At 47.6% G+C, this 25,455-nt stretch overlaps 1 protein-coding gene across 3 annotated transcripts in view; it reads right to left on the reverse strand.

Annotated features, from left to right (window-relative positions):
• TOP2B (DNA topoisomerase II beta) overlaps positions 1 to 25,455 on the reverse strand; it is a 90,011-nt gene that overhangs the window by 9,723 nt on the left and 54,833 nt on the right. For 2 of the 3 annotated variants that reach the window (XM_044293178.1, XM_044293177.1), the window contains exons 24-34: positions 17,061 to 17,256; positions 16,805 to 16,896; positions 16,500 to 16,655; positions 14,143 to 14,226; positions 13,664 to 13,858; positions 13,443 to 13,584; positions 12,361 to 12,528; positions 7,083 to 7,299; positions 6,327 to 6,412; positions 3,649 to 3,765; positions 1,647 to 1,763 (exon numbers count right to left, since the gene is read on the reverse strand). In XM_044293178.1, the coding sequence (XP_044149113.1) occupies positions 1,647 to 1,763; positions 3,649 to 3,765; positions 6,327 to 6,412; positions 7,083 to 7,299; positions 12,361 to 12,528; positions 13,443 to 13,584; positions 13,664 to 13,858; positions 14,143 to 14,226; positions 16,500 to 16,655; positions 16,805 to 16,896; positions 17,061 to 17,256 (1,570 nt within the window). The remainder of the gene's footprint in view (positions 1 to 1,646; positions 1,764 to 3,648; positions 3,766 to 6,326; positions 6,413 to 7,082; positions 7,300 to 12,360; positions 12,529 to 13,442; positions 13,585 to 13,663; positions 13,859 to 14,142; positions 14,227 to 16,499; positions 16,656 to 16,804; positions 16,897 to 17,060; positions 17,257 to 25,455) is intronic. The other variant, XM_044293179.1, reaches the window with a different exon arrangement.

A 25,455-nucleotide genomic window follows, 5' to 3' on the forward strand; every position in this document is an offset into this window, starting at 1 on the left:
AAGATATACCACAAGACCACGCTCTCTGCACACTAAAGGTGCCTTTACACCTTGCAATGAGCAGCAAATTGTCGGAAAACAAGCGCTCCTTCCCGACATACTGCTCCACAGTATGAGAGCGCAGGATCGCTATTGTGATCGCTCGTTCTCATAGAGCCGCATTGTTTCTGGGCTGCAGATCACTGTTTAGACTAGGGTTGTTGTGATACCAAAATTTAGATTCGCTTTCGATACCATAAAAAGTATTGCAATACTCGATACCACGTGAAAAAAATATAATACCCCAAAAAGCTGTGTGCATTCCGCATTTTATGGAACATCCGGCCCATAATCGAACAGTCCTATCCTATTTTTTGGGGGGACAAGGAGACTTTATTTAATTTATTGTTTATATATTTTATATGTAAAATTGGGAAAGGGGGTGATTTATACTTAATATTTTGGATGTGTTTATTTAATTTTATTTTTTTACTTTTTATTTAATAACCATTTCCCCTCTTAGGGGCTAGAACCTGGGATCTTTTAATCACTTGTCATATTCACCCTAATAGAGCTCAATTAGGGTGACTGACTTCACACTCTCCCTGCTGCCCTGTGCATAGTACACACATCAGCAGGGAGATTACCATGACAGCCAGGGCTTCAGTAGCGTCCTGGCTGCCATGGTAACCGATCGGAGCCCCAGGATTACACTGCTGGGGCTCCGATCACAACTGCCACTGTACCACCAATGAGATGGGGAACCTGTGGCCACTGCCACCAATGATTTTAATACTGGGTGGGTTGAGGGCGCACAGCACCACCAATGATTTTAATACTGGGGGGTGGGCGCACTGCGCCACCAATGTTTTTAATACTGGGGAGGGGGTGGGGGTTGAGGGCGCACTGAGCCACCAATGGCAAGTAACGTCTAATACACATACAGGAGGTGGGTGCAGCAGCAGAATCACATAGCCTGCACCCGACCTCTATAACAGGGTATTGTGATAGTTAACCCCTCAGGTGCGGCACCCAGCTCCCTGTCACAGAGGTCAAGTGCAGGCTATGTGATTCTACCGCCGCACCCACCTCCTGTATGTGTATTAGACGTTAATTTTCATTGGTGGCGCAGTGCGCCCACCCCTCCTCCGCCCCCTCTCATCATTGGCAGCGGCGGCACAGGGGGACGGAGAGAGTGACTGGGGGAACATGGCGTGCGCTGAGAACCGAACTGATACCGGGACAAAAGTATCGATTGGGTATCGATATTTCGATACCCACAACAACCCAAGTTTAGACAACACGATCTGCTGCCCAGAAACTATAATTTAGGGGCCTGCACAAACGACAGGAACACTGGAGTGTTTCGCCCGTTCATCAGGTGATCAGTAGCGCCTTTACATGAGCAGATTGTCATTAATGAGCGTTTGCAATAACGTCAGTTCCCGATAATCTGCCCAATAATTCTAACGTTTAGATCAACCTTAACTCTGGCTCTGAAGACAAATGACAATCTACAGGCTTTTTTACATATAGGATGACAAAACTGGGGGCCCTGAGATAACAGCAGGCCATTCAATGGAGCAGCAACATTTAAAGTGCCTGTTTTACCATTTTCCAGTTGACAGGTTCCCTTTAACTCTGGAAAAAATGAAGATCAACTTTACCTTTTTTAGCAGATGGTTTGCTTGCTGGTTTTTCTGTGGATTTGATGCTAAGCGTTGAAGAGTAGAGGGGGGAAGGCTTATCATCTTCATCATCATCACTGTTAAATTTGGAAATATCTAACAAAAAATAAATAAATCAATAAATTCATTCTGCATTGACCTTAAACAGCACATACACTATACAACACACAGACACATGGGCTAGTGTGCAAAGGATAAACCAGCTATTCATAACGCCTTCCTGCCCTGAGAAGTAATATTACTTCATGGCAAATGGGTCACAATATTGTGAATAGTATGTGACAGTGATGGCACAGGGGCAGTTGCCAGCACCATCACTTCTGGGTGATGGGTGTATTATACAGCCAACAGCTTGCTCTCATCGCAGGATTGGATATAGCTCCGATCTGTGGCATCTAAGTGATTAGACACAAGGAGGAGGCTCCTGTAACACCATTAGTGCAGATGTCATTGCATTTGCCATGTATGCCTACTTAGGCAGAGCTGAATAGGTTGCCAGTCAGTAAAGCACTGGCAGGCAATAATACAGTAATATACATATGTGTATGCTTGCACACAATAGGAAAAGGCACTGGCCTCTCTGGTGGCTGGGACCATGGGTGTGCACATAGCCTGGAACTTTTTCCTATAGTCTGCAACCACGCCCACCACTGATGGATTGCAGGGTGGTCATAAGCCCTGGATATGAGAAGTGTATAATGTGATGGAAAAATGAATTAAGCCAGCCATGATAAGTGCCATTTCCTTAAGTGAGACAATCCCTTTAATGTGATTCAGAGGAGACTGACAAAGTATAAACTGCTAGTGCTGCTTGGTCAATGTGCCTACTGCCCTCATGAATACTGCAAAGACACATAGGACTATCACCAAGTGTCATGGTGTGGGGAGCCTTTAGTTACCAAGACCATTCCCATCTGGTATATGTGGAGGGGACATTGACCAGCCTTCAGTATGTCTAGGACATTGTAGAACCCTTCCTACTGCCTTTTGTAACTCAGATGTGGTATTCCAACAAGATAATGCCCGCCCACACACGGCCTGCAATACACAACGTGCTCTTCAGGGTGTCCACAAGTTCCCTTGGCCAGATCTCTCCTCCACTGGAGAATGACTGGGGTGTCGGTTCTCCCATGCACTGCAGTCAACAACCATCTTTGCTGAACTACAGATCCAAGTTGAAGAACTTAGAATGATAACCTCCTGTGGTTTATCTACCATCTGTATGACTATTACCCTGCCGGAGTGGCAAATTGTATCACAGCAAGGGGAGATGCCACCCAGTACTAATGTGACTCTGCCTCAACATATACCCATTGCAGAACCAATATACAACGGTGCACAACCTGGATTGTGTGACTATTAACCAAGCTCCACTAGCAGTTTATACCTCATCAAGCTCTACTCAATTAAATTAGATTCTTTTTTCATTTTCCAGAAGTACATAATGGATAAAAAGTGACCAAAAAGTGTGCATGTAGACAATGGTGTTAATGAAACGTCATCATCCTACCCAAAAAAAAAAAAAAAAAAAAAACCAGCTCAGTCGATGATCTTTGAATGCAGCCACAAATTCCATGCCACCAATGTCTGAGGTGACATAACTCCGTTAAAGAGGTACTCCGGGGTAGTAATATTTAGTATTAGATCTGAGAGGGTCCAATACACAGCGCCCCTGAGCTACAGTAACCCAGGACAGTCACTATACTTTAAAGAGCTGCTTATCCAGCTCTGTTCTCAGTGGTAGGTGCTGGAGGACTACAGTTGCGTTACTAAAAGTCTCAGTGCTTGGAATCAAAAGTCTTACTACTTGGAATAAGAGGTTTCTCTGCACTTTACAGAAATTCATGTGAACCCTCGCGACTGCGCCCAGGTAAGAGAGGAGGAAATGCGACATCATAATCTGCAGCTTTACTGAATGAAGATTGTGAAATGATATAAAGTAATTGTAGCACACGTTCCATCTTTCATTCAGAAACCTCACCTTTCTCTTTTTTAGTAGATGTTTTGCTGGTGGTTTTCTCTGAAGATTTGTAGCTAAATGGTGAGGAGTAGAAGGGCGACGATTCACCATCATCGCTGTTATATTTTGAGGGGTCATCTAATAAACACAAAAATCAGGATTTCAGGTCTTCGAAAACACATTGAAGGAGAATTTATTAAGTCACTTGCACCAGTTTTGTGGCGAAAAAAAAAAAAAAAAAAAAAAAAAAACGTTGCAAATTCCCCCGAGCCAACAAAGGTATTACATTTATGCCAGTAACTGCTGTAAATTATAGTGTCAATATAGGCCAGCTCACAGACTGCTCAAAATAAGAGACGCATCTCAAAGGGAACCTGTCACTATGAAAATGCTAAGTAATCTACAGGCAGCCTGTTATAGAGCAGGAGGAGCTGAGCAGTTTGATATGTAGTTTTATGGGAAAAGATTCAGAAAAACTTGTAATTTATATATTTATATTCCGGTTATTCTGGGCTGTAAAGTCCAGGAGGCGGTCCTATCAGTGATTGACAGCTCTCTCTGTGTACACAGTCATAGAGGGAAGGCTGTCAATCACTGATGGGACCGACTCCTGGACTGCAAAGCCCAGAACAAGTTTTACTCAATCTGTATGTAGATACAGGCATGAATGAACTCTGAACATCTTGAAGCCCAGTTCACATCCACATTTTTGTCCCACATTTAATGTACACATGACACATATGTTGAATGAATGTCTCAGACAGATGCCATCTGTACTCATACGGTTCTATTGCATAAAAAAAAATAATAATAATAATAATAATAATAATAATAATAATATGGTATGTTTCCTTTTTTTTTTCTTGCTGTACTGTGCAGGATAGAAAACCATAGTATACTATGTATTTGCATCCTTCCCCCAACATATGTTAAAGTGCATCCATCAGCAGCATACTACCTGGTCGAGTTGCTCCAGATGATAAAAATGATACATGTCTTGTGAAAATCAATTGTCACGCCTGAGGAAAAAATAAAAATAAAATTTGTTTATTCTTTATACAAAGGAGGGCTTCGGTGCACCAAGGGGCGTGCATAGGTGCACAGAAGAGCTAGGCCCCACCCCGTAGTTCCCTGAAGCCCTCACTAGTATAAACAATGAACATCTTTTTTCTCAGGCATGACAATTGGTTTTCACAAGACAGGTATAATTTTAATCAGCAGGATCAACCCTACCAGGCTGTATGACTGGTTTAGTGGAGTTCGTGCAGACAGAAGCTTTTTTTAAACCACTTAGGCTGGGTTCACACGGGCGCGTTGCGGGAACATGAGGGATTTTTCCGCGCAAGTGCAAAACATTGTAATGCGTTTTGCACGCGCGTGAGAAAAATCTGCATGTTTGGTACCCGAACATCGGGGTTGTGTAGATTGTATTATTTTCCCTTATAACATGGTTATAAAGGGAAAATAATAGCATTCTTAATACACAATGCATAGTACAATAGCGCGGGAGAGGTTACAAAAAAAAACACATTATATAATTTAACTCACTTTAATCCACTTGCTTGCGTAGCCGGCATCTCTTCAGTCGTCTTCTTTGCTGTGTACAGGAATAGGACCTTTGATGACGTCACTCCAGTCATCACATGATCCTTTACCATGGTGATTGATCATGTGATCGACCATGTGATGACCGGAGTGAAGTCACCACAGGTCCTTTTCCTGTACACAGCAAAGAAGAAGACAGAAGAGATGCCGGCTGCGTGAGCAAGTGGATTAAGGAGAGTTACATTTTTTTTTAACCCCTCCAGCGCTATTGTACTATGTATTAAGAATGCTATTAGTTTCCATAATAACCATGTTATAAGGGAAAATAATAATGATCGGGTCTCCATCCAGTTAGTCTCCTAGCAACCGTGCGTGAAAATTGCACCGCATCCGCACTTGCTTGCGATTTTCACTCAGCCCCATTCACTTCTATGGGGCCTGCGTTGTGTGATAAACGCACAATATAGAGCATGCTGCGATTTTCATGCAACAGCATAAGTGATGCGTGAAAATCACAGCTCATGTGCACAGCCCCATAGAAATGAATGGGTCCGGATTCAGGCTAGGTCTACACGACATATGTTGCGCGACAAAAAGTCACGCGTCAGATAGGGCGCAACATTTGTCGCGCAACATTTTGTTGCACTAATGTCGCGTGACAATTTTTATAATGGCAGTCTATGGTGTCGCACTGCAACATGCAACATGCTGCGACTGCGACAGTCGCAGAAAAATCCATCTCGAATGGATTTTCTGCGACTGTCGCGTGGCAGTATGTCGGATGTTGCAGTGCGACACCATAGACTGCCATTATTAGTGCAACAAAATGTTGCGCGACAAATGTCGTCGTGTAGACCTAGCCTTAGTGCGGGTGCAATGCGTTCACCTCCCGCATTGCACCCGTGCGGAAATCTCACCCGTGTGAACTCAGCCTTAGGCTTTTGGCTACAATCATGAATTCATATGCATTTTTCACAAAATGCACAGTTGCATGAAATTTACAACTTTCAGAAAATATTTGAGCATAGGAATTAGGATTATTATTTTAGAAAAGTGTGAAACTGTCTATGTATGAATTGTGACTAGAGGCCATCACATGTTGAGTGACAAAAGCTCTACTTTCCTTTTCCTATAAAATTATAATAAAATATTACCGTCATTTATCTTTGAAGAAATTGAAGTGGAAGAAAATATATCATCTACCGGTATATCCTTTTTCTTCTGTGTTTCCGTTGGTTTTCTACATGGGGGGGAATAGAAATAAAAGGTAAGTTAGGGTACTTTCACACTTGCGTTGTTTGATTCCGGCAGGCAGTTCCGTTGCCTGAACTGTATGCAAACGCATTAATTTTTTCTGACCAGGCATTTTTCAGACTGATCAGGATCCTGATCAGTCTGAAAAATGCCTGATCAGTCAGAAAAATGCATTGCAATCCCGGATCCGTTTTTCCGGTGTCATCAGGCAAAACGGATCTGGTATTTATTTTTTTCTCATTTTTAAAGGTCTGCGCATGCGCAGACCGGAAGGACGGATCCGGCATTCCGGTATTTTGAATGCCGGATCTGGCACTAATACATTCCTATGGAAAAAAATTCATTCAGGCAAGTCTTCAGTTTTTTGTCGCCAGAGATAAAACCGTAGCATGCTACGGTTTTCTCTTTTGCCTGATCAGTCAAAATGACTGAACTGAGGACATCCTGATGCATCCTGAACGGATTACTCTCCATTCAGAATGCATGGGGACATGCCTGATCAGTTCTTTTCCGGTATAGAGCCCCTGTGACGGAACTCTATGCCGGAAAAGAAAAACGCTAATGTGAAAGTAGCCTTAAGAACCACTTGAAGATTTGAAACAATTAAACTTCTAGATGCGGTCACTTTGCAACTGAATCTTCTGGCTGCTACGTACTCTGTGGATTTTGTTGATTTGAAAGATGAGAAATCATAATCCTCTTTCTCTGGACTGTCTGAAAGAGCATCGTCATCATTTTGATTGTTTGGAACTGGAGACGATTTTGGCTTGAAGTCATTGAGATCATTATTACTACTAATAAATTGATCATCGTCATCATCATCATCTGCATCTTCCTCTTCTGAAAAGTCAAATGTGTACTTGGGTCGTTCAGCTGTGGAGATATAAGGATCAGATTATAGATCTCAGGACATACATCACCAGTCATAAAACATGACCCATGAGATTATGCCCATATCGCAAGGTGTGCTCTTTTGCGGTGGTGTTGGGAGGGCAGAGCATGGCAGTCTTATGTAAAACTTCAACAATGTAATGTAAATTTGTCAGAACTTAAAGGGAATGTGCAAGAATGAAAAGGGAGGGGGCACTTGGGCGGTCCTGTGAAAACGAGATTTTTGTGAACTCGCCTGTAAAATCTCTTTCTCGCTGAGTTTTCATTGGGGGACACAGGACCATGGGTATAGCTGCTGCCACTAGGAGGCGACACTAGGCTAGAACTGTTAACTCCTCCCCTGCAGGCTATACCTCCTCCAGCCAGAAGAGAGCAGCTCAGTTTGTGCCCAAGCAGTAGAAGCAAGAGAAACAAACCGAAATAAGAAGAGTAAAAAACGCCAGTGGTCCGAACCAAACTAAGGACGCACCTGGCTAACCCATCGCTAAACCTTAGCGTCAAAAGGAATATACATACTGGGTGGGTGCTGTGTCCCCCAATGAAAACTCAGCGAGAAAGATTTTACAGGTGAGTTCACAAAAATCTTGGTTTTCTCGCTCGTTATCATTGGGGGACACAGGACCGTGGGACATCCCAAAGCAGTCCACAGGTAGGGAAGAGCCCACACCTATGGAATAAACGCCCTCAAGGAAGCTCAGGACACTGCCGCCTGCAAGACCTTGTGACAAGGCAGCATGCGCCGATGCAAAGGAGTGCACCTAGTAAAACTTGGTGAACGTGTGCAAGGAGGACAAAGTCGCTGCCTTGTACAACTGTGAAGCTGACGCATGGTGGAGATGAACCCAAGAAGCGCCGACCGCTGGTCGGGTGTACCGTAACTCCGCTGGGCGGTGCCTTGCCCCGGGAGCGGAATGCCTCAGCAACTGCCAAACCGATCCCACCTGGAACGTCCCCCTTCGAGCCTTTATAAGGACCTCCAAGAATAAGTAGGCAAGAGTCCACATGGCGGAAAGAGCTAGCCATGGACAAGCAACTTCCAAGCCCGAATTCCCATGGCTGATGGAGAGCTCGCTCTTTAGAATGCGAGGGAACGGAAATCAATGTCTTTTTTGACGTGGAAGGCGGCGACAACCTTCAGCGAAAAGGAAGGTATAGGGCGGAGCTCTGCCTTACGTGGGTGGCTGACAAGAAAACATGTACGTACAAGAAAGGCGCTACCAACTCCAAAATTCGCCAGGCGGATGAGCCCGCCATCAGGGACGCCACCTTCCCAGAAGAAAAAAAGAGGGGGAGAAGACGTCACAGAGAGAGGTCATGTTCCTCACTGAAAAACCTCCGGACAAACTACAGGTCGTTTGGGCAAAAAAACAAGTACCTGGTCCTAGCTCTGGAAGCAGAATCAAAAATTCCAGGACCGCAGGATCGTCCTCTGCTAAGGGGAACGCTCCTTAGGAAGCGGTGACTTGGTGTACCGATGCCCCCAGAGGAAGGAGAAAAAAAAAAGAAGAGGCTAGGTCTAAAGCCCATTTCCCATATGAGACTGGTGCAATACCAAAGTAGCCACAGGATCTAGTAGTCGTGCAATACTCCGCCTGAGGAGGAAGCCATGCAAGGGGAGGCACAACTGAATTTCTAGCACCGCACCATCCCCCAGCTCAAAAGGGGGCCACAGGGCAGACGCCACCGAATTCAGTGCTAGAGGAATCCGCCACTTGACCAAGCTGTGCAGTAGGAACCATAGTATGTAGTGGCAATGCAAATACCACTCCCACGGCGGTAGCCACCGCCTGCCCCGCTAGCGCAAAACTGAGGGGGAGGCCTGAGGACATCCAGTAGAAGCCCTGGTACCATACTGCCCCAGTTAAGTGGAGCTAAACTTAAACACCCCAATTGGGAAGGGCGCTGAACAGGAGCAACCGCCCAAAATAGCACCAGAACCCCTACCTGCGTAAACACTGCACCTGCGGATGAGAACATGCTGTAGTTGCTAAACCAGAGTGCTAGCATAACCACTTCCCCAGACAAGGAGGAGTGGTGAATGGAGAATACAGAGTGAGTGAAATGCTCGACTTGCTGGAACGTATTCACAATATTATGTACAATAGCGTACGCACTACCTATTCAAGGGGACAAATAACATCACCAACTGGAACAGTGGAGGCCCATGGAGATAGGGGGTCTGTAGGACAGCTAAGTGTTGCTAGGTAACCCCCTGAGAGACAGAGGATGTCATAATCGTGCCCCAAACCAACACCAGAAAAAAAAAAAAAAAGGATACAATGTGGAAATAAGCTAGATACACTAGATGAGTACAGGGCACCCGCGGGTACTGACTGTTTGCCATGCCCCACTTGTGAAAGAAGCTAAGGCTTCTAGAGCTGTGGCGTAGTCGAATTGCAGTATTCATTGGTTATCCCGGGGAGCAAGACTGGTGTCGGAGTCCCTCACCGCTCGACATCCCCACAGAAGCAAAATGAGGATCCAGGGCAGCCCAGCTCCCCTGCTTCCCGCCAGCCAAGGGATCACCTAGGTCCGCCAAAGGCAAGCACAGCCGTCGGTGGTAGTGCAATTACTCCACCTATGGGAGGTGGTAAATAAGGCAAGCACTGCAGTCAGTGGTAGTGCGATTACTCCATCTATGAAGGGAAGGGGGGGTTAATGCATATGGCAGGAACTAATGCATATTGCGAGTTCTGTACCCAGCGGTAGTGCACTTACTCCTTCTAAGTAAGGGGATAACGCATACAGCACACACTGTAACCAGTAATAAAATCATCGCGCCACTTATGGAAGGGGAAATGCATACGGCAAGTACTGAATCCAGTGGAGATGCAATTCCACCACCTACGGAATGGGGAACGCATACATCAGTTACTGAAACCAGTGTTATTGCGCTTAGTTCACCTATAACAGGGGTCAATGTATCAGGCAAGAATTGTATTCCGTAATAGTGCAATTACACCGCCTATGGAAGGGGGTAATGCATACGACAAGTACTGCGGTGGTCCGCTTGCGCGTCAGTCTACCCCTCAGAATCTGGCCCCTGGCAGTTGCGGACTGCTTAGGTGGGGACTTATCAACCAAAATACCAAGGGGGTGGAATGGGAACTTCTAGAGGTCCCTCCACCATATTGCGCAGGCGGTGCATTATCAACCAAACGACCCTGGAGGGTGAATTGGGAAGTTCCAGAGGTTCCCCCCACTGGATTGCGCAGGTGGAGAATTATCAACCAAACGACCCAGGAGAGTGGATAGGGAATGTCAGAGGTTCTCCATTTGATTTCGCAGGTGGAGGAATGTCAGCCAAATGGCCGCGGATTGGGAATACTTCAGGGGTCCTTCACTGTATTGCGCAGGTGCAGAATTATCAACCAAGAGGCCACAGAGGGTGATCCTGCGGTGATGTGGACTGGGCCCGTATTAATGCTCTCTCTTTTTTTTATATATATGACTGGGATGCCTAGCTTCAAATGGATAAGTGGTAGGAAGGGTTACATTCTTCATAATTAAAACAAATTGCACTGCCTATCTAAACCTTTGATAACTCGGTGCTGGCCTAAAAGAAGCGACTGGCCAGGAAGGGTTAAAAGTGCCTTGAAGACCAGGGTCAGTACTCAGCTGGCTTCTGGGGAGGGGAACAGCTAGGCAGGAAGAATTCGCGCCAGCCCGCCACCCCCTCATACCAGGGGATGGAGTTGCTGCCTAGTATGCCGCAAAGCCAGGGCCTAAAGTTTAATACATGGCCGACCGGGAACACTGCCGGTCAGCCGGGGGTAGAGGGACCTGGAGCGGTGGCCGAAATGCACCCACCGGTCGGGGGTGTCGACCTCATGGGCCGGGAAGAAAACCGCGCTGGAACCCAGAGTCGGGCAGAGGTAGCCACCCCTGCAGTCGAAGTCCCCCATGTTCCATAAGTGCTCCGCGGCGCGCGAGGCGTCCACGATATTGGCCATTGCCGGCATTAACTCTTTCGGAGCGGCACGCTTGACGTCCACTCCCAAAAGGGGCGGAATATGGCGCTGGATTTCGGGGAGCGGGAAGTTGCCTCTCTTGCCTGCTCGGCTGCCCGCTGAGTGCCAGAAGGCATGGTGTATTAACCCCCAATGTGTCCGTGTAACCGTCGGCACAAAGGGGGAGTGAGAGGGGCTGCCTTCAGATGTCTTGGGCTACGATAAATGGAGCCAGATGCCTGTTAACCTTATGGACCCCTTAAAAAAAAAAAAAAAAAAACAAAAAAAACTGCCGCAAAAAAGGGGGGAGGGGGCTAACATACTTACCTAGTCCCATGTACTCACCTCATCTTCGTCATTTTCTCTTTACCCTCCCTAAGTGGACCCGCAAGATCACCTTTTCCAGCAGGGTCACCTCAGCAGCTGGCACCGGAGTGGCAGGAGTCTGGTATGGCGGGAGGGTCTTTTTCTTTGGCGGACCTAGGTGATCCCTTGGCTGGCGGGAAGCAGGGGAGCTGGGCTGCCCTGGATCCTCATTTTGCTTCTGTGGGGAGGTCGAGCGGTGAGGGACTCCGACACCAGTCTTGCTCCCCGGGATAACAGAGAGGCTGGGCGACTCAGTTTCCCAAACCTAAAAGGGAAAAAGGCCCAAAATTTTTTAAAAATAAAAGTAAGCCGCCCTGCATAAGGCAGGGAGGTCTGCCTCCTGTAGACACTAAGCTAAAACGGAGTTGCTCTCTCCTGGCTGGAGGGGGTATAGCCTGCAGGGGAGGAGTTAACAATTCTAGCCTAGTGTCGCCTCCTAGTGGCAGCAGCTATACCCACGGTCCTGTGTCCCCCCAATGATAACAAGCGAGAAAGGAAGCTTACTTACCTGCGCTGGCTTCCTGTTCCTTCTCTTCCACACCTGGGCTGCTCCTCTGAAAACATCCAGTCTGACATCTCCACAGCCAGTCACTGCTGTGCAACCCCCACCCCTCATTCTTGCACAACCTCTTTAAAGGCTATGAGACTTTAAGGTCTCTTGGCCAAGGTTGAACATGTTTACGGTACACCAAAATCCTACTTTAAAAATCTTACATTTGAAACTTACCAGCTGCTCTTCTCAGTAAGGAATCTCGAGGTATGACTACAGGTTCTACTACTTCAGCCTCTTCAATATCACTGTCTGACTTGGATTCATCTTCTGACCAGGGGTTCCTCTTCTTCCCTTTTTTGATGGAGGTTTTTGGAGTCAGAGAAATCCTTTTAGCGCGAGATCCTAAGAAACATAAATGCAACAAAAATCAGCATAAACCATAGTGTATATAAATGGTAGCAAAAGCCGATTATGACGTGACTATTTTAACGTAAAATTCTTAAAGGGAGTCTGTAACCTACCTGACCGGTTTTAAGCAACCTGACCGGTTGTATTATGTGTCTTTTTTTTTTATCAGATAATTTTTATTGAAGTAAAAGTAAATACAAATGTATTCAATAAATACAATAACAAAATACCCCATAACCCCAACATTATAGGAAAAGAGCAGCAAATCTAACATAATAGTCAGATACATTAGAATACGTGCAAATACACAGATCACAGTAATGAATTCAATAGTGGAGACAACGGAGACGCCGGCAGACCCGCAATACCAAGCCCATAGACAGACTAGCCAAAATGACAACAATGGTTCGTATTATGTCTTCTATAGCCATGAGGGATCAGTCTTGAACACCAATGAAATTCAATGGAGGACCGACCCGTTTTCTATTGTGCCAGAGAAAACGGATGCGTCCCCATTGACCAACATTGTGTATCAGGACGGATCCGTTTGGCTCTGCTTCGTTAGGCGGACAGCAAAACGCTGCAGGCAGTGTTTTGGTGTCCGTCTCCAAAGCGGAATGGTGACTGATCAGAGGCAAAATGATGCATTCTGAGCGGATCTTTTTCCATTCAGAATGTATTAGGCATGATCCGTACATGAGCAGTACATGAGATTTACAATAAATGGATAGTAAACCTCTCAGCACTGTAAACTACCTTCTCCGTTTCAGGGTGCAGACTGATGTCTCAGTTAGTTGGTGCTGCCGATCTGCATTCTTCTGGGTGACCAGGCTATTTTTCAGGCAACACCCATTAGAAAGTGAATACTAAAACTGGCAAACACATAAATACTGTGTAATCTCACATACCAGGCTCCTTCTCTTTCCTTTCCCGCTTGGGCTTTACAGGCTTTACTGGAGTAGTGGTCTGAGAGTCTTCACCTCCCTCTGCTACTGTGGTGCCAAACTCCTCATCAAACTCTAGTTTTAGTGCTAAGGAGTCCATTTCACCCTGCAAAAGAAAAAACAAAATAGTCATTGCACGTAAAAACAAAAAGGTATTTGTACACTTGATGACAGACCATCCTCACCTTCTTCTTCTTGAGCAACTTCTTACTGACATCAGCTTTCATTGCACTGATCTGGGGCTCTATTCTTCTGCCGTACATTGATGGCAAGGTCTCCTCTAGCTGAAGCTTCTTCATTTTTGGTTTGCCTATTTTACCTTTTATTGCTTTGCTAGCAATGCCAGCTAAAGCATCTTCTTTTTCCTGAGCCTCCACTTTCTAAACAGAGAAAGCAAAGTTACTTTTAAGTCTCCAATGAAACGTACACAAGGTCCCCAAACTTTTTTATACTTCAAGTCACATTCAGACACAACAGGTTGTGTTTAGCCAGGTTATTGCTAAACACTTCACTGAAATTACCTAAACTAAGTGTATTTTATTTGCACTTTTATGGCACTAATGTCTGATCAGTGGGACCGAACACCCTAGGATAAGTGACAAAAATTGGCATGTGTGTGATCCCCAACTATATTTTCTGCATGAAGGGTCCTGTCTGTACTTACATCAAGCTCATCAATAAAAGCGGCCAAATCATCTTTCCAGAGGTCGGACGGAGATTTTTTCTTCAGTTCGTTTAGCTCCTTACCCTAAAACAAATACATTTTAGATGGCTTGTCCCAACAGAGAGACTCTCCAGTCTCCTAATGACTGAGTGGGTTATGAACAAGAATATTGCATAGAATCAAGACATGAACATAAAATGAATGGTTAATAACCACTTATGTCCATATGTAACAGATATTTTCCACTGTGTATTTTGGCATGAATCGGCAGCATCTTTCACACATCGATAAATCATGTGTGGTCCTGTCTTCTCCATAGACAGCACTAGGGCTGCAGTAAACTATTATTTTTACGATTAATCGAGTACTCTAATAAGAAAAAATGAATTAATAGACTGTTTTCCTTTATAAAAACTCAGACTCCCTGCCATCAGTCCCCAACACCCTTCGTTACCCCCAGTGCCTTCAGCTCGCCACCACCCTCCGTGCCTTCAGCTCCCCACCACCCCCAGTGCCACCAGCTCCCCTCAGTTGCTCCCCCTCCTACTGCCATCAGCTCCTCCCCAAATGCCACCAGCTCCCCCCACTCCCCCTCCTAGCCATCAGTGCCCAGCCGCAGCGCCAGTGAAATAAAATCTCATGACGATGTGTGTACGTCAGGATCCAAAGCAGCGAGTTGTGCGGGTGACCACAGAGCGTGATGAATAGCAAGCTCTTCACTCGCACTCTGTGGTCACAAACGAATCATCGATTCAACGATTTTTTTTGTGTCGAGTTAATCGATTAATTTGAGTAATCGTTTCAGCCCTAGACAGCACAATATGTTTATTCACACATCAGTTATTCCCACTGACCATGTAAACCACTGACAACACGGATGGCATTCATGTTCTGTCAGTAATTTATAAGAACCTTTGGTAGGACATGTGCTGAAAGCTAAATGTGAGCCTTGTAGTGTACGTGGAATACAGTTGACACGCAGAGGGCAAAAAATAGACACAGTGACCAAACACTGTTCCTTCATGGATAACCATCCTCACACAGATGTCATCACGGACATGTGAAAGAGGCCCAAAGAGCTTTCTAGTCTCTAAATAAATCTGAAGATTAGTTTCCGGGAGAGATTTATCAATAACATCCACTGTTGCTCAGCATAAGGTTACATGACCAATCAAAATTAGGACAACACTGACTCTAAAATGCATACCTGCACTGTCTAATTAATTGAAGTTTTACATTGGTAATTTGGTAAGGTAGAGTATTTAGATAAAAGCTGCCCAAAAGCACAGATCAGGACATCGATGTTAATTGGGGAGTCAGAGATATTGGTGGGACACACAAGAGTTAGTCTGACAGCTGTTATAGACACGGTGGTCTTATCTAATTACCTATGTGTTTTCAGGCACAGTGACCGTTTTGAGTCTCATGTACTTTCTGCTTATTTTGATTTGGCTCACCTGCTTTGTATTAGTAAGGATATTTTTGTATGGATTTTTTTTTTTTTACATTAAAAGTTCTATTTTAGGGCTGAGGTGCTTTACTCTGTCTATAATGATCTAATTCATATTGCCGCTGACTTCTATATGTATAGACTGAGGGGGTCATTTATTAAACATAAATACACTTAAATTAGGTGTATTTCTGGCGCAGACTGTGGTGCAAAGGTCCAGTAGACCCATCTCATTTATCATTTTCTACACCTGTTTTAGGTGTAGAAAATGGTCTAAATGTAAGACAGCTAGTAAGCCATCTTACATTTAGAAGCGGTGGTGGATCTGCCGAAGTTATGAAGAGGCTGGTGCATTTTCATAACTCCGGCGGATGCACCACCAGGTATAGGGCTTATTAAGACTGGCGTCTAAAATAGCGGTCTTAATAAAAGTGTGCCCCTGAGTTTCTTATATGTCGTTATTACCAAGGAAAGAGTTTAGCATTTTTAAAAGGTTTATCTCATTTCAGCAAATAGCATTTATCATGTAGAGAAAGTTAATACAAGGCCCTTACTAATATATTGATAGTATCCATATTGCCTCCTTTGCAGGCTTGATTCATTGTTCCTTCACATTATACACTGCTCAGTGCAAGCATGGCCACTGGACTGCAGGGTGGTCATAATCCCGGGAAACAAGCAGTGTGTAACGTGATAGAAAAATGAATTAAATCTGCAAAAGGAGGCAATATGGACAATCACAATACAATAGTAAGTGCCTTGTATTAACGTTGTCTACATGATAAATGCCATTTGCTAGAGACAAACAACCACTTTAACCAACTCAAAAAGGTCTATTCTTCATACAAATGAAGCATAAGTAGTAATTGTATAATTGGATGTCCATGTACAAAAATGTGTACAATACCTTTATATCTCTCTGCTTAATCAGGTCCTCTACTTTCTCTTTGGAAAGACTCCATAGAGACATGTTGAGAATGTAGTTAAAATCAGGCCCCGATGTGGTACCCGAATCTGAGGACTTATCATCGTTAAGATCTGGGATATCATCTTCCTCTGCAGACTGTAAAGACATTGGATGATCATCACACATCAGACATCTACATTATTAGCAATCATGTTAAGAAGCTAATGAGCAAAGGGGCACTGACAAAACCCTCCCCTTCCTTGTAAAAGGGAACACATTTAGATTGAAATGTGAATTCTGCCTACCTTTTCCTGTGCTTCCTTCCAAGCTTTGACAGGGTCAGATTCATACCCCTTCTGCACCAGCATCTGAATTAGCTCCCTTTTAGTCTTGTTTTCTAAAAATGAAAAAAATGCATTAACCAACTTTCTAGTGGCAGTTATGGACACACATAATCACTATGTGAGCTGGAATTAATAGATTTGATAAAGGCAATTTACAAATGACATGCAGTTACTGGTTAACAAAACATTTGCGCAGAGCTCTTCAAAGAATCATTACCTATTGGCATCTTCCCTTGAATCTTCTCAAGGATAAACCTGGCTTGATTGTTAAGTTTTGCAGCCTCAGCACCCAACATTCCCATTAACCACTCTTTCCGTAGACCATAGTAATGTAATCTTAAATCAAAAAACTCCTTCAGAATATCCTGAACAGTTTCATATTTTTTAAGACAGCCCATGTGATCAAACAAGACCTAAAAGAAAAGAAATATAATTAGTTGTGTAAAAAAAAAAAAAAAAAAATCCCAGTGGTGCTATTCACACTAGCACCAAGGCTCACGTTCATCAGGGAGCGATAACAGCTATACCGTTTTAATCTTTAAACAGATACTAGCAGATCCTGAAGTGGGGTCTATAAGGCCCCTTGCAGACAAGCGTGTGTTACGCTGCGAGTCCGCAGCTCCCGGCCTGACCTCCCAGCACTGACGGGTTGCATAGCATTGTATTGATTTATGATGCTATGTAACCCTTAGGCTGGGTTCACACGGGCGTGACTGATTGGCTCAGGATGCGTTCAGTGAAACTCACTATTTTGCAAGCAAGTTCAATCAGTTTTGTCTGCAATTGAGTTTAGTTGTTCAGTTTTTTCTGCGCGAGTGCAATGTGTTTTGATGCGCTTTTCACGCGCGTGATAACAAAAAACTGAAGGTTTACAAACAATATCTCTTAGCAACTATCAGTGAAAAACGCATCGCGGATGCAATGAGTTTTTCACGCAGCCCCATTCACTTCTATGGGGACAGGGCTGCGTGAAAAACGCAGAATATAGAGCATGCTGCGATTTTCACGCAACGCAGAACTGATGCGTGAAAAACCACGCTCATGTACACAGACCTATTGAAATGAATTGTGCTGGGAATCCTGACCCAGGGTTTTCCGGGATTTTAACTATTGATGACCTAGCATCAGGATCAGCTGTTTGTAGAGAAGGCCGTGTGCCGTGCCAGCGTAGCCTTCCCTTCATTGTTTACCTGCTCGCCGTCGACATCACAGCGGTGAGCAGTATAATTACAAGCCGTCCCATTCACTTCTATGGGATGGCTCGTTCCTATACACTTAACCTCTTCAGGACACATGACGTACCGGTACGTCATGATGCCCTGGTACTTAAGGACACATGACGTACCGGTACGTCATGTGTTGTTCCGATCACTGCCGCCCGGCTGGCAGTGATCGGAACAAGGTGCCTGCACAAATCATTGAGCAGGCACCTAGGCTAAATGCGCGGGGGGGGTCCCGTGACCCCCCCATGTCGGCGATCGCAACAAACCGCAGGTCAATTCAGACCTGCGGTTTGATGCGCTTTTTGCCGTTTCTGACCGCGGGGATCAGAAACTTTACAATGCCCAGAATATATATGTTCTTCCTCCCCCTGCACCCCTGAATGATATTTAGTGGGCGGGTGGTGCAGGGGGAGGGTTGCGGGCGGTGCGGGAGGTGCGGCAGGCGGGATCGCGATCCCCCGCCTCCCATTGCGTAATCGTTGGTGTACAGTGGGTATACCAGGGTGCCAGCACATTGCTGGCACCCTGGTATAAACGGCTGACATCGTTGATGCGATGTCAGCCGTTTAACCCTTTCCATACAGCGGTCCGTACGGACCGCTGTATGGAAAAGGTTAACAGCGCAGGGAGCTCCCTCCCTCTCCGATCGGGGGGCTGCTGTGCCTTTGCAGCCCCCCGATGGGAGAGGGAGAGAGCCCCCAGACAGCCCTCCGACACCCCAGTCCTCACCCTTCCCCGTCTGCGAAGTTGTGGCAGAAGGGGAAGGTTCCCATGGCAACAGGACGCCTGCTCAGGCGTCCTGCTGTCCATGGTGCTGAACAGATCTGTGCTGAAAGCATAGATCTGTTCAGTGTAAGTAAAATACAGTGCAGTACCCTATATAGAGTACAGTACTGTATTATGCAGACATCAGACCCACTGGATCTTCAAGAACCAAGTGGGTCTGGGTAAAAAAAAATGTGAAAAAAGTGAAAAAAAAAGTAAAAATTAAAAAACACATTTATCACTGATTAAAAATGAAAAAAATTAAATTCCCTACACATGTTTGGTATCGCCGCGTCCGTAACGACCTGATCTATAAAACGGTCATGTTACTTTACCCGAACGGTGAACGCCATAAAAATAAAAAATTAAAAACTATGATGAAATAGAAATTTTGCCCACCTTACATCCCAAAAAAAGGTAATAAAAGTGATCAAAAAAGTTGCATGTACGCCAAAATTGTAACAATCAAACCGTCATCTCATTCCGCAAAAAATGAGACCCTACTTAAGATAATCGCCCAAAAACTGAAAAAACTATGGCTCTTAGATTATGAAAACACTAAAACATCATTTTTTTTTGTTTCAAAAATGAAATCATTGTGTAAAACTTACATAAATTAAAAAAAGTATACATATTAGGTATTGCCGCGTCCGTATGGACCGGCTCTATAAAAATATCACATGACCTAACCCCTCAGGTGACCACCGTAAAAAAATTAAAATAAAAACGGTGTAAAAAAAGCAATTTTTTGTCATCTTACATCACAAAAAGTGCAATAGCAAGCGATCAAAAAATCATATGCACCCCAAAATAGTGCCAATCAAACCGTCATCTCATCCCGCAAAAAATGAGACCCTACTCAAGATAATCGCCCAAAAACTGAAACAACTATGGCTCTTAGACTATGGAGACACTAAAACTTTTTTTGTTTTAAAAATGAAATCATTGTGTAAAACTTACATAAATAAAAAAAATTGTATACATATTATGTATCGCCGCGTCCGTGACAACCTGCTCTATAAAATTACCACATGATCTAACCTGTCAGATGAATGTTGTAAATAACAAAAAAAAAAAAAATGTGCCAAAAAGGTATTTGTTACCTTGCCGCACAAAAAGTGTAATATAGAGCAACCAAAAAAGGAGATTTTTGTATAACTTACCAGTTAAATCTCTTTCTCGCTCTTCCTTGGGGGACACAGACCTTGGTATAGCTCAGCTCCCTAGGAGGCGTGACACTAAGTAAAACTGTTAAGCCCCTCCTCCATCAGCTATACCCTCAGCCTGGAGATGGACACGCAACTGGTAGCCTCTAAGTAGTGAAAGGATAACAACCAATAACGGAAACAACCAGCCAGCAACCCAACGGGGCGCCAGACCATAACCCTGTAACCAAACACAGAAGGGTGGGTGCTGTGTCCCCCAAGGAAGAGCGAGAAAGAGATTTAACTGGTAAGTTATACAAAAATCTCCTTTTCTCGCCCATTTTCCTTGGGGGACACAGACCTTGGGACGTTCAAGAGCAGTCCAAGAAGGGAGGGACCACAAACCCAAGGCGGAACACCACCAGAGCATCAGGAAACCGCTGCCTGCAAAACCAGGCGGCCCAAAGCAGCATCCGCTGATGCATGCGTATGCACCCTATAGAACTTTGTGAAAGTGTGCAGAGAGGACCAAGTGGCTGCTTTGCACAACTGCTCAGCCGAGGCCCGATGCCTCTGCGCCCAGGAAGCTCCGACTGCTCTGGTGGAATGAGCAGTGATGCCGAAAGGCGGAGGTCTGCCCTTGGCTCGATAAGCCTCAGACACCGCCAGTTTAATGAAACGGGCAATAGCCACCTTGGAGACCGCCAACCCTTTGCGCGAACCCTCCGGAACCACAAACAGGGAGTCCGTGCGCCGAAAGGACCCGGTGACCTCCAAGTAAATCCTCAACGCCCTGACCACATCCAGACGGTGCAGTTCCCGTTCTCTGGGGTGGGAAGGAGAGGGACAGAGCGACGGAAGGACGATGTCCTCATTGATGTGAAAGGCGGAGACCACCTTTGGCAGGAAAGTCAGGGACAGGCCGAAGCACAACCTTATCCTGGTGGAAGATCAGGAAAGGTTCGGAGCAAGAAAGAGCCGCTAACTCCGACACCCGTCGGAGAGACGTGACGGCCACAAGAAAGATGACCTTGCAGGACAGAAGGCGAAGGGAGACCTCCCGTAAAGGCTCGAAGGGGGCTGATTGAAGCGACGAGAGCACCACATTCAGGTCCCAGGAAGGAACTGGAGGGCGGTACGGCGGAACAGAGTGAGCCACCCCTTGTAAAAAGGTCTTAATTGGCCCTAGAGGGGCCAGGGGACGCTGGAGAAGAATAGACAGCGCCGAAATCTGACCCTTCAGAGAACTGAGGCACAGCCCCAGGTCCAGACCCGACTGGAGGAAGGACAGGATTGTGGGAAGAGAAAACCGGAGAGGTGGGATGCTCCGGGACTCACAGAACCCCAGATAGGACCTCCAAACCCGATAGTAGATCCTAGAGGATACGGGCTTACGAGCCCGGATCATGGTGCGGACTACGTCCGCGGAGAAACCCCGTCGCGTTAAGACGGCGGTCTCAATAGCCACGCCGTCAAACGTAGCGAGCCTAAATGCTCGTGGAAGATCGGTCCCTGAGAGAGAAGGTCTTCCCTGGAGGGCAGTGGCCACGGTGCGTCTGCCAACAGCAACATTAGGTCGGCGTACCAAGACCGGCGGGGCCAATCCGGGGCGATTAGAATCGCGGGGACGCCCTCTGCCGCGATCCTCCGAAGAACCCGTGGCAGGAGGGGAAAAGGAGGAAAGACGTACAGAAGGGAGAATTCGCGCCACGGAAGGACGAGCGCGTCGGCGCCGTATGCCTTCGGGTCCCGTGCCCTGGCCAGGTATAGGGGGACCTTGTGGTTGAATTTGGAGGCCATGAGGTCCACGTCGGGGCGACCCCAGCGAAGACAAGGGCTTCGAACACCTCTGGGTGCAGGGACCATTCTCCCGGGTCGATGGTGGACCGGCTGAGGAAATCCGCCGCCCAGTTGTCCACCCCCGGGATGTAAATCGCAGATAAGGCCGGCACGTGCGTCTCCGCCCAGAGGAGAATGAGGGTCACCTCTTGCATCGCTGCAGCGCTGCGAGTGCCTCCCTGATGGTTTATGTATGCCACAGCCGTGGCATTGTCCGATTGGATCCGAACAGGGTGGCCCCTCAGCAGATGGGTCCAGTGTCTGAGGGACAGAAGAATCGCCCTCAGTTCCAGAATATTGATTGGAAGTCTGGACTCCGATAGAGACCAAACGCCCTGGACGGACCGGGGAGGGAAAACCCCCCCCCCCACCCCCGTAAGCTGGCATCTGTGGTAATCACCAGCCAGTTCAGTGGAAGGAAGGACTTCCCCCTTAGAGGGATATGCAACCACCAGCCGAGGGAAGCCCGAGCCAGGGGAGGCAGAAGAAAGGTCCTGTCCAGACTCCTCTGTGATTTGTCCCAGGCCGACAGAATTGCCCTCTGAAAGGTGCGGGATCGGAATTGTGCGAACGGCACCGCTTCGAAACAGGCAACCATCTTTCCCAACAACCGCATGCTGGATCTGAGGGAAGGGCGGTGATGACGGAGGAGACTGCGAACCGACCCGCGAAGGGCCAGACGCTTGTCCGACGGAAGGCGGACCTCCGCCAACTCTGTATCCAGGAGCATCCCCAGGAAGATCAGCCGTCTGGAGGGGGTAAGGGAAGATTTGGGGTGGTTGATAATCCAACCGAACCACGTCAGGGTCTCCAGAGTGAGTTCCACACTGCGGGATGTCTGAGAGAAGGAGGGTGCCTTGACCAGGATGTCGTCCAAGTATGGGAGAAGAAAAACACTTCTTGAACGTAGAAGGGCCAAGACAGGGGCCAGGACCTTGGTGAACACTCGAGGAGCCGTCGCCAGACCAAAGGGAAGGGCGACGAATTGGAAGTGATCGTCCCCCACCGCGAAGCGCAGGAAGCGGTGATGACATGGAGCAACCGGAACGTGGAGGTATGCATCCTGAATGTCGATTGAGGCCATGAAATCCCCTCTTTCCAGGGAGGCCACTGCGGACCTGAGAGACTCCATCCGGAATCTCTGCAGTCGGAGAAAACGGTTCAGGCGTTTTAGGTCCAAGATCGGACGCACTGAGCCTTCCTTCTTGGGAACCACAAAGAGGTTCGAGTAGAACCCCCTGAACCTTTCCGTCGGAGGCACGGGGGCGACGACACCCTTGTCCATTAGAGAGTGAATGGCCGCGAAGAAGGCGGCCACTCGTACGGGATCTCGCGGAGGACGGGATCGGAAGAAACGGTCTGGCGGAATGGACGCAAATTCGATTTTGTATCCGCAAGATACAATCTCGAGCGCCCATGCGTCTGAGATGTGGGCCCGCCATACGTTCCTGAATAGGAGAAGGCGGCCCCCCACCCGGGTGGGTGGGGGCGCACCTTCAGGCAGAGGGCTGCTGGCCTGTGGGAGCCCGTGCAGGCTGGGACTTGCGCCAGGTAGGTTGCGTCCGAAAAAACGGCTTCTTGCGTCTATCCTGGGCTGGGCCAGAGGAAGAAGAACTGGCCGCGGGTCTAGACCCGGTGGGCTTGCGAAAGGACCGAAAACGGGACGAACCAGCGCGACCACGGGGGGCGCCCATTGGCCTGGACTGGGGGAGGTGAGTACTCTTCCCACCCGTGGCCTCTGATATAAGTTCGTCCAGACGGGTTCCGAACAGGCGGGAACCCGTGAATGGTAGGCCGGCCAAAGAGCGTTTGGAAGCGGCGTCCGCCGCCCAAACCTTCAGCCAGAGTTCCCTCCTGACAGAAACTGCCAGGGCAGAGGAACGGGCAATGAGGGCACCCGCATCAAGGGAGGCCTCACAGACGAATTTTCCGGCCTGAACAATTAGTTGGGCTAAGGAACGGAGGTCCTGAACAGGGACGTCCGACCCTAACTCCCGTTCCAGTTGCAAACCCCATTCAGAGACCGCTTTGCCAACCCAGGCGGAGGCAAAGACCGGTCTAAGGGCCGAACCAGAGGCAGTAAATATGGCCTTGGAGAGGGATTCCGTACGACGGTCCTCAACAGACTGGAGGGAAGATGCGTCCTGTACAGGAATAGTAGTGCTTTTGGACAGGCGAGCCACGGGAGGATCAACCTTAGGCGGGGATGTCCACGTGGTCACAGAATCCGCTGGAAAGGGATAACAAATGTCCAGCTTTTTGGGTGTAATAAAGCGGACGTTAGGCCGAGTCCAAGCCTTGGATACCACAGAAGAAAAATCAGCGTGTATGGGAAAAACCTTGGAGGCCTGTTTGGGGCGGAGAAAGGACACGCCGGCCTGTTCAGAGCTGGGGGGGTCATCGTGTAGCTGAAAGGTATCACGGATGCTAGTGACAAGATGCCCCACCGCGGACGCCAATTTGGACGGAAGCTCTGAGTCCATGTCCACGTCCGAATCCGCCAGTTCTCCCTCAGAAAGCGTATCCCTTTGAGAGGATAGACTTGACTGAGCTCGCACGCATGGCGGAGAGAGCGAAGCATCTGGAGAAGATGTGCGCTCAACCCTTGAACGTTTCTGAGTATGCCGGGCCCTGGAAGATTCGCTGGGAGGCAGGGAACCAGTGGGGGCGGCAGAAACGGTAGTCCCAGCGGGTGCGACAGGGATTGTGGCAGCCTGCGGGAGAGGCGGTCTATCCACGAGACGGCCCACTACGTGTGTAAGGCTTTCCACCGCCTGAGACAGAGACCTAGCCCAGTCAGGGGGTTCAGAGGCACCGGGGGGCGCAGCGGGAAGCGGGCCCTGCACCGGGGCCTGACATGCAAGGCAATACGGCTCAGATTGCCCACGCGGAAAAAGTTCCTTACAGGCGGTACAGGCATGGTACCAGGGTTTGGGGGCACCTGTGGGATCTGACATGCTGAAGTGTGGTTGTACTCTAATATAGAGACCACAAAGGGTTATAGCAGCTATGACCAGGAGGGTTAGGAGAGGGTTAACTGTCCTACCAGTGCCTCAGAAGAACGTCAGGAGATGGCCCAGATCAGCAGCAGCAGAGAAGCAGTGAACAGCAGTGAGCAGCAGAGAGCAGCAGAGAGCGCCCACAGAAGCCGAGCGATGTACACAGGAGGTTAGAGTCCCCCACCGTGTCCCAGCTTCCTGTCAGGAGTGAGGAAGCGCGGGAAACCTCAGCAGAAAGCACGGGGAACAAGCTCCGCCCCCTCCAGCGCTTGAAATGTCTCCTGTGAAGGAGAACGTAGCTCCGCCCCCAAAATGACGCGCGCGTAAGCCCCGCCCCCCGCCGGGACCGCTAAGCCCCGCCCCCCGTTCTCGGCGGGAAGGGGGAGAGAGAGAAGAGAAAAATGGAGTCAGCCCCGAATGAGGGGGAGGGGGGGGGAGAAAGATAGCAGCGTGGGGGGGAACGGCGTGGGGGTGCTGAGGATGCTGCTGTGCTGCATTGTCCTGCAGATGAGCGCTCAGAATGAGCGACCACGGGTGCCCCCCTTACCCAGAGGGGTAGATGCTGCAGATAGGGACGGGGTATGGGCTGGAATAGCCATCTCACCGTCCGACGTCTTCACCCTCAGTCCTTTCCAGCAGGG

This window comes from Bufo gargarizans, chromosome 5 (genome assembly GCF_014858855.1).
Source record: "Bufo gargarizans isolate SCDJY-AF-19 chromosome 5, ASM1485885v1, whole genome shotgun sequence".
Classification (NCBI taxonomy): Eukaryota; Metazoa; Chordata; class Amphibia; order Anura; family Bufonidae; genus Bufo; species Bufo gargarizans.